The sequence below is a fragment of the Littorina saxatilis genome, linkage group LG12, assembly GCF_037325665.1.
Source record: "Littorina saxatilis isolate snail1 linkage group LG12, US_GU_Lsax_2.0, whole genome shotgun sequence".
Classification (NCBI taxonomy): domain Eukaryota; kingdom Metazoa; phylum Mollusca; class Gastropoda; order Littorinimorpha; family Littorinidae; genus Littorina; species Littorina saxatilis.
In genome coordinates this window covers 46,990,538-47,002,637 of record NC_090256.1, presented here as the reverse complement: position 1 = coordinate 47,002,637, position 12,100 = coordinate 46,990,538, and the positions used below count along the sequence as shown (strand labels likewise).

Here is a 12,100-nt window from a genome sequence, read left to right as displayed (position 1 = left end):
CTGCTACCCCTCAGAGCATCATCTCTTGTCTTGTTAGTGAACTATCAACACAGACAATTCTCAAACAGAGCAATATTTGTGTTTTGAGCAGTACGGGAATACCGAAAGTTGACATGTGCTTCCGGAAGGCTGGCTCAAATGCTTTCAAATCCTGTTCTGATTACCAGTACCTAGGAGAAGATCAACTAGTTCTCATCGACACCGACACACTTTTGAACTAGCCGGTCGTTCTCTCAAATAGTTCACGCTTGATACAAAAAGATGTAGAGACAGTATTGAGGCTGGTTACTTTGCAGACTGTAGATGATAACACGTACATTAACAGGAGAGGTTTGCAATGGCAGAATTTCGATTTAATTTTGGAGAACCTGATGATGATGCATCGGATGGTGAGGAGGTGTCTTTCTCAATCTTTTCTAGATTGTATGTAGTTGATGAATAGCAAGTAAGGAATGAATAGAGCAAACACATACACACACACACACTCTCTCTCTCTCTCTCTCTCTCTCTCTCTCTCTCTCTCTCTCTCTCTCTCTCTCTCTCTCTCTCTCTCTCTCTTTCTCCCAGGTCTAGTTTGCTTCTGCTATGTGCAATGTAAGTTGTAACTGACCTGGGAGTAGGAGCCTAGGGTTTTAATTAAGAAATAATTCTTATTCTGCTTCATAAAAATATATATATATATATTGAAATAATGAACCAGACGTGTTCTCCAAGAAAATATGATCAAGGGACTGGTACACTTTCAAACTTTGTCAGATTTGGTAGTACTGCATAAGCATATAAACTGCATGCGCTTTTATCATCAGGACTGTCTAAAGTTTAAATACAGTGTGCGTGTGAATTGTATTCCACAGGGAGCAAATGTGAAGGAGATAAAGGTTTGGGAAACATAAACATCAATGCCAACAAAACTACAGCTGTCGAAGTGTGCTGGATTCCATCTGACAGGCATCTGGATGTACAGGTTTACTTTTTTTTTTTTTTTTAATAATAACAAAATAAGAATGGTAATGTACTGAAACGTTTTAATCATAACGAAACAAGACATTCACGATTACATCGGCCCATTGGCCATTATAAAGGATAGACAGACAGTCTTTATTGATTTTGTCAAGTTAGCAGTCTATCTGATTTTGGATTTGTGCATACTTTTTTTTATTAATAGTTGGCACTGTTTCACAAACACACACACGAACACACACACACACACGCACACACACACACACACACGCACACACACACACACACGCACACACACACGCACACACACACACACACACACACACACACACATTCTTTTTTCTTATTTTTATTTTCATCCATCTTGATCATCCTCTTGTCCAAATAACAAACATGTGTGTATCTGTGTCTTTGTGTGTGATATTCTATCTGTACATCTTATATTGCTAACAAATATTTTGATAAAACAAGCAGGTTAATTATATTGAGACAGAGTTTAATCAGATCTACAGATTTCTGTTTGGCGCCTTGTTTCAGAAACTGCAAAAGAAGCAGCATACATTTGGCAAGCACACTCTTTTGACTGTAACCACAGCAGCAGTAGAAGACTACCTCCTGCAGCAAAAGAAAGAGGAAACATGTGAAGTGGTGCAGGCAATTACAGGTCACTCTGACCTTGTGGCTGGACAGTATGAAGGTACGATACTACGAAGGCTAATTTTAGTCTGATAATTAATACTTTGAAATTACCCACACTTTTTGACCTGGCACTGCAGATAGTGCCCGTTATCATGTAGAATTCTTTTATTTTGAGAATCTGTCATAAATGCCATATATATCTGGCATTATCTCTTTAGATGTATGGTTGAAAACACATGATTCAAAAGGCGGATGAGCTGTAATGATAGATCATAGGTCCCACTTTTTTCCAACTGCAAAGCATAAGCAGAAGGTATTGTTGTATGCATAGCACAAAACAGTAGGATTAGTCAGCTGTCTTAAAACGATCTGACAGGTTCATCTTTGAGAGTTCCTTGCACAGGAGGCTGTAAAAACATGTGCTGTGGATTTAAGAGGTACAGTGGAATATCTCCCTTTGAACTCGTAATTTAATGTCTTGTATTTTTTATGATTATCATTTGCCTTTTCTTCTTTTTTCTCCTCAGGTGGACTAAAGGTATGGGAATGCAGCATAGACCTGTGTGAATACCTGGCAGACTGTGATCTACCTGTGGAAGGAGGGAAAGTGCTGGAGCTAGGGTGTGGGGGAGGACTGCCTGGAATGTTGGCTACCAAGATGGGAGCGGCTTCTGTGCACTTCCAAGACTTTGTGAGACAAAGAGAGAGAGAGAGAGTGTGTGTGTTCTAGCATTGTACTGTTGAGACGTTTTAATCTCAAAGCGTGAACACTGAATGCATAAGACTGAGAGAGAGAGAGAGAGAGAGAGAGAGCGAGAGCGAGCAAGCGTGCGCTTGTGTGTGAGTGTGAGAGAGAGAGAGAGAGAGAGAGAGTCCTAGCTGTCTATCTTTCTGCCTATCTGTGAATGTGTGTGCGATTGACTGCTTCTGTTCATCTGTCTCTGTCTAGGTCTGTGTTATCATCTTGTTTTTGAACATATGTACATGGGTTGTTTTTGTTTTGCATAATTTGTCAAAAAAATAGAGAGAAAAATGATACTTCAGGATAACAAGTAATTTATTCTAATGGCTGGAAGCAATGGTAATATGCACTCAAGGCAAACACTTTTTGTGTGTGTAAGGTTGTTCAATCTTTTCTTCAGAACCAAGAAGTCCTGGAGGTCTACACAATGGTGAACCTTGTTTTGAACAACATTGATCGTTCCTCTTGTGCATTCTTTGCTGGAGACTGGGACAGCTTTGCTTCTTTAGCAGACAGCGTAGATAACAGGTAAGAACACTCCCCCGAAAACGGCGTATGGCTGCCTAAATGGCAGGGTAAAAATGGTCATACAGGTAAAAACTATAGGAGTTTCATCCCATGAACAAAGAAGGAGAAGCTAAGAACATGACATGAAGATTGCTTCTTTACCATGTTGTCGCTATCGGCGTGGGTTCAATCCCCAAGTTCGGCGAGGGATTTATTTCCCACAGTCAACTTTGTGCAGAATCTCCTCGGTGGCCCAACACCCCGATAAAGAACCCAAGTTCACAGCGAAAGTCTCAGGGCTTGGAAACATGAATACACGCATGCAGGAAAAAAACAAAAAATCTGGGTAGTGCCGTATACTGTATGGCAGGTCGATCGCTTTCCCCAGGGAGAAAGCAGCCCGAATTTCCATGAGGGTAACCTCACAGGACTATATGAACCTTATCCTTATCCTTAAACGACGTTGTCAACCACCACAGAGACCGGCACGGTTGGCCTAGTGGTAAGGCGTCCGCCCCGTGATCGGGAGGTCATGGGTTCGAACCCCGGCCGGGTCATACCTAAGACTTTAAAATTGGCAATCTAGTGGCCGCTCCGCCTGGCGTCTGGCATTATGGGGTAAGTGCTAGGACTGGTTGGTCCGGTGTCAGAATAATGTGACTGGGTGAGACACGAAGCCTGTGCTGCGACTTCTGTCTTGTGTGTGGCGCACATTATATGTCAAAGCAGCACCGCCCTGATATGGCCCTTCGTGGTCGGCTGGGCGTTAAACAAACAAACAAACAAACAAACCACCACAGATTTGTCAAAGTGTTTCCATTCTGAAAAAGCACTCCTCCACTTGGACACATACCAACAATCAGCAGCCTGGCTGCTTTCTGTGCAGGGCAGGGATGTTTTGATGAATTATTTTCATAACTGACACCTGGCTGCTTTCTGTGCAGGGCAGGGATGTTTTGATGAATTATTTTCATAACTGACACCTGGCTGCTTTCTGTGCAGGGCAGGGATGTTTTGATGAATTATTTTCATAACTGACACCTGGCTGCTTTCTGTGTAGGGCAGGGATGTTTTGATGAATTATTTTCATAACTGACACCTGGCTGCTTTCTGTGTAGGGCAGGGATGTTTTGATTAATTATTTTCATAACTGACACCTGTGCTATTCTGTAAGATTAAAATTAGCAAAATAAGAAAAAATAAGAAAGGCGTTTCGACACGAAGGAAAGCGTCTAAAATTAAAGTAACACAGTGGTGTGTGAGTGTGTGTGCGTGTGTGTGTGTGTGTGTGTGTGTGTGTGTGTGTGTGTGTGTGTGTGTGTGAGTGTGTGTGTGTGTGTGTGTGTGTGTGTGTGTGTGTGTGTGTGTGTGTGTGTGTGCTTCCACATGTCCAAAATCATAAGAAGTTGTCTCTGTATTGTACTTTTTTTTTTTTAATACGGTACAGTTTTTTTCAGATTTCAACATGTCTTTGTTTGCTTGCTATTGAATTTGGTTTTGTTTGTACATGTATTGATTTTACTTTGCAGGTATGACCTTATCCTCACCTCAGAGACAATCTATAATGTGGACTCTTATCCCAAGTTGCTCAGGGTCTTCTCGTTATTGCTTACGAAATCAGGGGTTGTGTATCCTTTTTCACAACATTTATTTTATCAAACTGTATTGGACGCATGTGGGCGTGTTTCTTACTGTATTGAGAGCTGTTTTACCCTGTTGGGTTTTCAAAAAAATATTTGTGTAAATAATTATTTGCCATGTCATATGAGTCAAGCTTGATAATGAAATCTTTGCATTAAGTAAGGACACTCAGTGTTGGTAAACATATATTGTTGTATGCATTGAGGCAGGACCCTGTTGTAGAAGTTAGAGGTTCTGCTTGGTTGATGATTTGTAAAGCACAGCATGTTGGGGAGAGAGAGAAAGGTGTTGTTATTGTTTTGTTGGAAGTTTTTTTTGGCTGTGTGTAATGTAACTCCTTTAGAACATTTATTTTTATTTTTTTGAGAACATTGCAGGGATGGAGGCAGTGTTTAAGGTAGCTCCTTAAGGGTAAGACTGATTATTTTTGGCAAGCATAAGTCTTCTTTTTAGCAACTGTGCTATGCTTTGTTTGTGAATAACTGTGCTGAATTTTGTAGTAGACAGATGAATTATACCTTAACATGTCCAGCTTGGTGGCAGCTAAATGTGACTACTTTGGAGTAGGAGGAAGTGTACCCAGCTTCATACAGTATATACAGGCCAATGGTCAGTTTGAAGTGGAAACAGTCAAACACATAAACACAGGTGAGGCGTATTTATTTAAATTCTCTTTTTATTTGTTTATTTATTCAATATTTATTTTATTTATTTGATTATTCAATTAATACATTAGTTAGTTAATTCAAGCAAACAAAGACAAGTGAGACATCTTTTTTAACATTATGTTAATTCAGTTATTCATCGATTTGCAACTGTTTATTTTTGTATTTGATTTTTTATTTGACTATTGATCTACCCCACCTATGTTGACCAATTTTTTTTAGCCTAGACCAGCTGTGCTGCAGCAGGTCACTCAGAATAGTAGTAACTGTGTAGAAACTGTGTATCAACACGCTAGAATGCAGGCGCTAAATCAACATTACAGGAAGCGACTGAAGCTAACAGTCTGAGCTGATATATCCGTACCTGGTCAGATAGAGCCATATGTGTGGGTTTTGATCTATCCGTACCTGGGAGACAATGAGTTAACTAAATATATATTTATTTATCTAAATATATTTTTTTTATATTCATTTATTCATTTACTGTATTTATGTCCATGTTATTTGTTTCTCATGCTGGGTAGATAATGTGGGGGTCTTGAAACAGATTTAGGAAAATCATGTGTGAATGGTGTGTAAGATCAAGACAGTTGAAGAGTGTTTTTCATCAAGCTAGTTACAACCCTAGAACATAACTTTTTTCCTTCCTGGAAATTCTCTGAGCTCCTGGTTATAAGACTAGTTTGCACCGTTTTTAAACAACCTTCTTCAATTTCAAGAGGTAGATGAGAACTCTTGTTGATTTAAGTAAAATATGGCTTTTCTCAGGTGAACATATGTGACCCTCCACCACGGAATGAGTCGCATGTCACCTCGCGCGGTTCTGCGCTAGGCTTAATATAAGTCCGGGAGGACTGTGGTAATAGTGTGAGGGTCACCTTAGTCACAGGCTTATAACTCGAAAAGTTGTTGCTCTTTTCTAAAACGGGTTTCACCACTGGATAGAGCTAAAAACACTCTTTAGGAACATGTAAAAATATGAAAATCATGCAAAGGTGACATGCGGCTCATTCCGTGGTGGAGGGTCACATAGTATGTCCATTTGAATATTCCTTTGTTTGATATCAATGATGAATTCCCCAAAACGTTGCTGTCAGAGTGAATACTCTCGTTTTTATTGCGCCAGACTTTCTCACGTGACATTATAGGCCAGTCACTAGCAAGGTGTGCAGTCTGAAACACGTGGACAAGGAGCATGTGTGGAAATTAATTAAGTTTGCCTTAATCAAAGCAAGAGTATTTACTCTTTCACAACCCATACAAACCCGATTTCTGGAGTTTGTCTAATAATTGTTGAATGTTTCCATTGTGGGAGAAAGGTGAAGGTGAGGTCTACCGTAATCTTTGCCAACATAAAATTTGCAGAAACTTTTATAGTCATTTTGTTTTCAAATATGCCCACATAAATCCTAGCAATATCACGGAATACAGAGTTAAGTAGGATGCCAGTAGGCTAGGTTCTGTCAGTGTGAGGTGTTCACCAACTGTTCAAATTTGTTGCAGGAGTACCACGCAAGATCCTTCAAGTGACAAGAGCATGAGATTGAGAGACTTACAGTGGAACTCCCCTTTTGAAGTATCTCAATTTTCAATGCCCTCTCTTTTAAGACCCAGTTTTCTCAGATTTTCTTATCATAACCTCTGTAAATGTACCCCCATTTTAGGACTCCCTTCTTTCAGACCTGATTTTCTCACATTTGTTTGAGGTTGGCTCAACTAACTGTACACCATAACTCACAGTATGTAAGAACGGAGAATATGGAGATGATTGAATCAGTGATGACAGAACTGAGTAAAAGAGTGATGTGAATGTGATGTTTGATCATTTTGCTGTGTGTGTGTGTATGTGTGTGTGTGTGTGTGTGTGTGTGTGTGTGTGTGTGTGTGTGTGTGTGTGAAATCAAAGTCTATAAATTTGTTTTAAATGTGTTGTGTGTCTTAATCAAATGGTAAAACAATGTGACAGAAGCTTGAAGTGTGTGTGTGGGGGGAGGGGGGTGGGGGGGGGGGGGGGAGGGAGGTGGATGGGGGCAGAGAAAGCATGAGCGCGTCTTTCATGTGTAACCAAGACTTTCTTTTGACCCCAGAAACCCGTGTTTCCCCATGGAATACAAAAGTTACATTGCCACTCATGGTTTGTATGGCCTTAAATCCGGGTCTCCACAGTATGTCATCATCTGTAAGAATATGAATGACGGCACTCTTAGCAAAAGCCTCCAGCGATGACTGAAATATTCTTGATCTGCCTCCACATGGACAAAATGCTTCAGCAATCAGGGTGATTGTAACTTTATTTACTTACTTTTCAATTTTGTGGCATTAAATTGTCATGCTAAAGTTCCAAAATCAAAATTCAGTTAAGAAAGAAGAATGGTAAGTTTATGGAACATTTAATTGAGAAAACTTCTTCTTTGCCGTTCCCGACATTCACAAAACGAAACACTCACTAAAATATATTAAAGAATATATTCGTTATTTCTTTCACTAGAATATATTAAAGAATATATTCATTATGTCGTTTTGTTTCCTGCCATTTTGAAAGAGGCAATGCCAACAACCGAAGGTTCCAGTAAATGTTTCGATTGGTCAGTTAAACGTTCCAATAACTTATTAATCATAAATGTGTTTAGGTTCCATAGTTAAGACATACACTCACGAACGCACGCACACTGCACACTAACGCAAGTAGTTAACACTGTTCCCTGGCACCACTCAATGTTCGAACGCAAAACTTATTTCCATTCAGTGTAATTCTTAAATATATACACAACACAGTTTGACATTCGGTCGGTCTTCTATTGATATTGACATCACTCTATTCTTATTCAAGATTTATCAGATGAGTTATGAAATTAAAAGGAAAGCATTCTTGTATGTTTACATAAAGACAAGAAAGATTTCGACATCATTAGTAATGCATACTGTGGGTGGTGTATGTGTGTGTGTGTGTTTGCCTGTCTGTCTGTATGTGGTTGTGGTTGTGGTTGTCTGTGCGTCCAGCTGTGAGTGTGTAAACGTCTGTTTCATATTCACAGGCATGACATGTCACCATTTAGCAGCATTTCTAGTTTGGAAAGCTATAAACATTTTCCATAAACTTATGACTGAAAGTTGAACGCAGAACAACATTTCTAACGTCACCCGAAAATCACAATTTCAATTAAATGATGATAAAGCCTTCAATGTACATCATAAATAATCACTGATATAACAATATGAGTCATTAACAAAATCATGGAATTAATCATTCTGTTTGCTTTTTTGACACACAGACAATTGTGGGCCACTCTTCCAGTCCTCTGAAAAAGTGACACATAACATCGCATCTTCTCTGACATGTCTTCAGACCGGTGCTCGGCCGTTGGTATAGGTCTATTGAAGAAAGCACAGTTTCTGCTGCTCAGTTAATATCTGAAAACAATTCCTTGGGTAGCAAACTGACATGATGGTTTAGAATTAACAGCTTCCACAACCTAATCAAAACGGCGAAATTCTGAAACCGGAAAAGGCCGTGTTTTGCGAACCGTACACAACACTGCCGTAAATTGTTTGAACGGAAATGACGTCACCCTGCGTAAGATGCGTAGTTGCCATCATAGTTCCGTGCTCATGAGGGCTGTAGCCGGCTTCAGCCACACCCAAAACAGTGTTACCTTTCTTGATTACCATTATAATGGTGGTTCCGTCCGATCCATGTCTTTGCAGACTGAGGGTGAACACGTACGTTCCAGCTATGGGTGCGGTGAATATTCCCGTGTTCTTGTCGTAGCCCCCTCCTGCGTTGTACTGCACCACATCGAAAACCACGGGCTGGTTTAGTCCTAGCCCTGTGACGTCAGCTTTGGAGAAATGAACCGTGAAGCAGACGATATTCTCCAGCTCCACCGTTCTGGTTTTTAGCGCTGTCAGCTCCGCCTGGACATTGGACATGTCTCGAGACAGCTGGCTGACCACGGGGACTAAAGGGGCAATGTCGTCAGAACGGCGGTTCCTCGATGACGTCATAGAGGATACGTCGTCAGTCTTGTGTTTGACATTCTGGCTGCGGTCTCCTAAACTCTTGGCATTACAGGAAAGAAACGGGCACCAAAGCAAAAGGCTGAGAATTATGATGAGTGGCATGTTCATGTTGGCGCACTGAAGTTTCCAAATGAAAGAATTGTTCGCTATAGTGAATGTTATTCAGTTGGTCCCTTTAACAGACTCTGGACTCAGCAAACAAGCGCTCGGTCTTTCTGACAGCCGTTTTCAGAGTGAAATTTCAATCTGTTTTGATATCAGATCTGCTATATCTTATCTGCTAAACAATACAAGGGCACCTTGGACATACGTCTCTTGAGTTCCCCACGGGTAAATTTGATATCTATTAACAATGTTATCCCACACAGACCCTTTCTCTCGCTGTATCTTGGCAACACGACAACGAAAGCTCAAAATAACTTCAGTGAACAAAGATAAGTGTGTAACAGGATAACATGTCCCTCTCATCCGTTTTCATTGAGTTTGATTGAAAATGTGATACAAGCAGTTACGAATTTCAAAACAAATCTTTGTTTTAAAGAAAAAAAGATGCATTAGTCTGGTTGTGAGTATGCACACAGTTGTGGTCATACTATGGCGGATGTTGAATATGACATTATTCCCAGTCGGGAGACATCATTGTGCCGGCCAGAAATGCAGTCACTACAGACACATTAAAGCAGAAAGAACGGAGGTGTCCCAGCTAGAACTAAGCGTACCGGAGGCATATTTTGCAGGGATGGAGGCAGTGTTTAAGGTAGCTCCTTAAGGGTAAGACTGATTATTTTTGGCAAGCATAAGTCTTCTTTTTAGCAACTGTGCTATGCTTTGTTTGTGAATAACTGTGCTGAATTTTGTAGTAGACAGATGAATTATACCTTAACATGTCCAGCTTGGTGGCAGCTAAATGTGACTACTTTGGAGTAGGAGGAAGTGTACCCAGCTTCATACAGTATATACAGGCCAATGGTCAGTTTGAAGTGGAAACAGTCAAACACATAAACACAGGTGAGGCGTATTTATTTAAATTCTCTTTTTATTTGTTTATTTATTCAATATTTATTTTATTTATTTGATTATTCAATTAATACATTCTGTTTGTTTACGGTTTTCAAATCAAACTGCAATACAGATACCACACAACATTTCAATTTAAAAAGCACACTGTATACAAAATTAGCTAAGAAACATGATATGAGAAAAAAAGAAAAAGACAAGAAAAGTTTTCTTTCACGACATCAACAAGCACAATCTCAATGAAAACAATACTCTATACCATCCACAAGAATCATTTCAGCGGTGAACGGCAATATTTAAAAAAAAAAACCCAGTCATATTCTACATATTATAATAGTAATGTTTCCATTAAAGGCAATAATACTGATTTTGTTCAAAGCCTACTGGAAGCTATCGAAAAGATCATTCAAAGAAGCAATTATTTCAAAATGAAAGTTACAATGGAGAAATTCTGACGCCAGAAAAGGACGTGGCTTGCACACCATACACCATACTGCCGTGAGTTGTTTGAACAGAAATGACGTCACCCTGCGTAAGATGCGTAGTTACCATCATAGTTCCGTGCTCAAAAGGGCTGTAGCCGGCTTCCGCTGTACCCAAAACAGTGTTCCCTTTCTTGATCACCATTTGAATGTAGGTTCCGTCCGATCCATGTCTTTGCAGACTGAGGGTGAACACGTACGTTCCAGCTTTGGGTGCAGTGAATATTCCCGAGTTCTTGTCGTAGCCCCCTCCTGCGTTGTACTGCACCACATCAAAAACCACGGGCTGGTTTAGTCCTAGCCCTGTGACGTCAGCTTCGGAGAAACGAACCGTGAAGCAGACAATATTCTCCAGCTCCGCCGTTCTGGCTTTCAACGCTGTCAGTTCGGCTTTCAACTCTACTAGCTCCTGAGAATGCTGACTGACAACGGGGGTTAAACGATCTGTGTCATCAGAGCGGCGGATCCTCACTGACGTCATTGAGTACACGTCATTCTCTTTGATGACGGAGTCGTGTTTGGTCTCAGCCAGAACCGCAATGAGGGCAGCCAGGCTCCAAAACAAAAAGGTCATTTTGTTTACTGACGCGGGTATGGTTGTGGGTTAGATAACTTTGAAGGCAGAGTTCAATTGAAATATGATGATGGTTTACCGTCACAGGTTCAGGTTTCTGACTACAGCCGTGTTAAACGGCTTGCCTTCATGAGAAGAGTTTTCAAAGTGTCAACTGTAGAAGTCGTTGCTGTCTTGTACTATCAGCAATAACAGAGATAACATTGAAAATGTCAGTCAATGGGTTTTTCTTTCTGATAAATTAAGTCAAGGCCCTGGTGACATTATCAGCTTTAAGTACCGTGCGCTTTTAAAGGGGATTATTTCACGAAGATTTGTCTTTGCCATGTCAAAGATGTCACAGGAATGAAAGCTCTGTTATCTTTATAATAAAGATTTACAAATGTCACGTTTCTGCTTTCCTCTGTCAATTATTTGGATTTTTGTAATGAAAGACGTCAACCCACATGAGCATTTGTGCACAGTCGCTTCATATTGATTGATTGTCGTTCGCCTTTACTTTTGGAGTCCAGCTCTGGATATGTTGTCTGTCATTTGAGCGTTGATGCGTTAAGCTGCCGTTATGCGCCATGTATGGCACAGCTCATCCGACTTCGGCGTGTTTTTATATATCGGAGTGGTCCTTCTCCTAGACTGGTGGCTTTACAGGGCTGTCGAGTCCAGTCTACCCGGCTATTTTAATTTGGCCATAGCTGGCTGGTTTGTTTATCTGAGGTGACCTTCCCCAGGGCTAGAGCTTTTAATGCGGCTCTTGTTCGCATGGTGCTCCAGTAATTGGACACCTGGGGTATTTCTTGGGAGTAGCAGTGCCACCGTTACCCTGCCCCATCCTGCTGGAAGCACCGCCATTTGG

The 12,100-nt window shown here is 40.6% G+C and overlaps 3 protein-coding genes across 3 annotated transcripts; 1 reads left to right on the top strand and 2 right to left on the bottom strand.

Annotated features, from left to right (window-relative positions):
• Positions 1–107: 107 nt before the first annotated feature.
• On the top strand, positions 108–6,984 carry LOC138982082 (histidine protein methyltransferase 1 homolog). Its single transcript, XM_070355306.1, has 8 exons — positions 108–389; positions 855–964; positions 1,498–1,657; positions 2,127–2,290; positions 2,742–2,869; positions 4,378–4,476; positions 5,022–5,137; positions 6,658–6,984. The coding sequence occupies exons 1-8, from the start codon at positions 338–340 to the stop codon at positions 6,693–6,695; spliced, it is 867 nt and encodes a 288-aa protein (XP_070211407.1). The 5' UTR covers positions 108–337; the 3' UTR covers positions 6,696–6,984.
• A 1,647-nt stretch (positions 6,985–8,631) lies between these two features.
• Positions 8,632–9,159, bottom strand: LOC138983116 (cerebellin-3-like). The gene has a single exon (XM_070356525.1). The coding sequence runs from the start codon at positions 9,157–9,159 to the stop codon at positions 8,632–8,634; it is 528 nt and encodes a 175-aa protein (XP_070212626.1).
• A 1,467-nt stretch (positions 9,160–10,626) lies between these two features.
• On the bottom strand, positions 10,627–11,247 carry LOC138983115 (cerebellin-3-like). The gene has a single exon (XM_070356524.1). It carries the CDS (start codon positions 11,245–11,247, stop codon positions 10,627–10,629), a length of 621 nt encoding a protein of 206 aa, XP_070212625.1.
• Between the last annotated feature and the right edge of the window lie 853 nt (positions 11,248–12,100).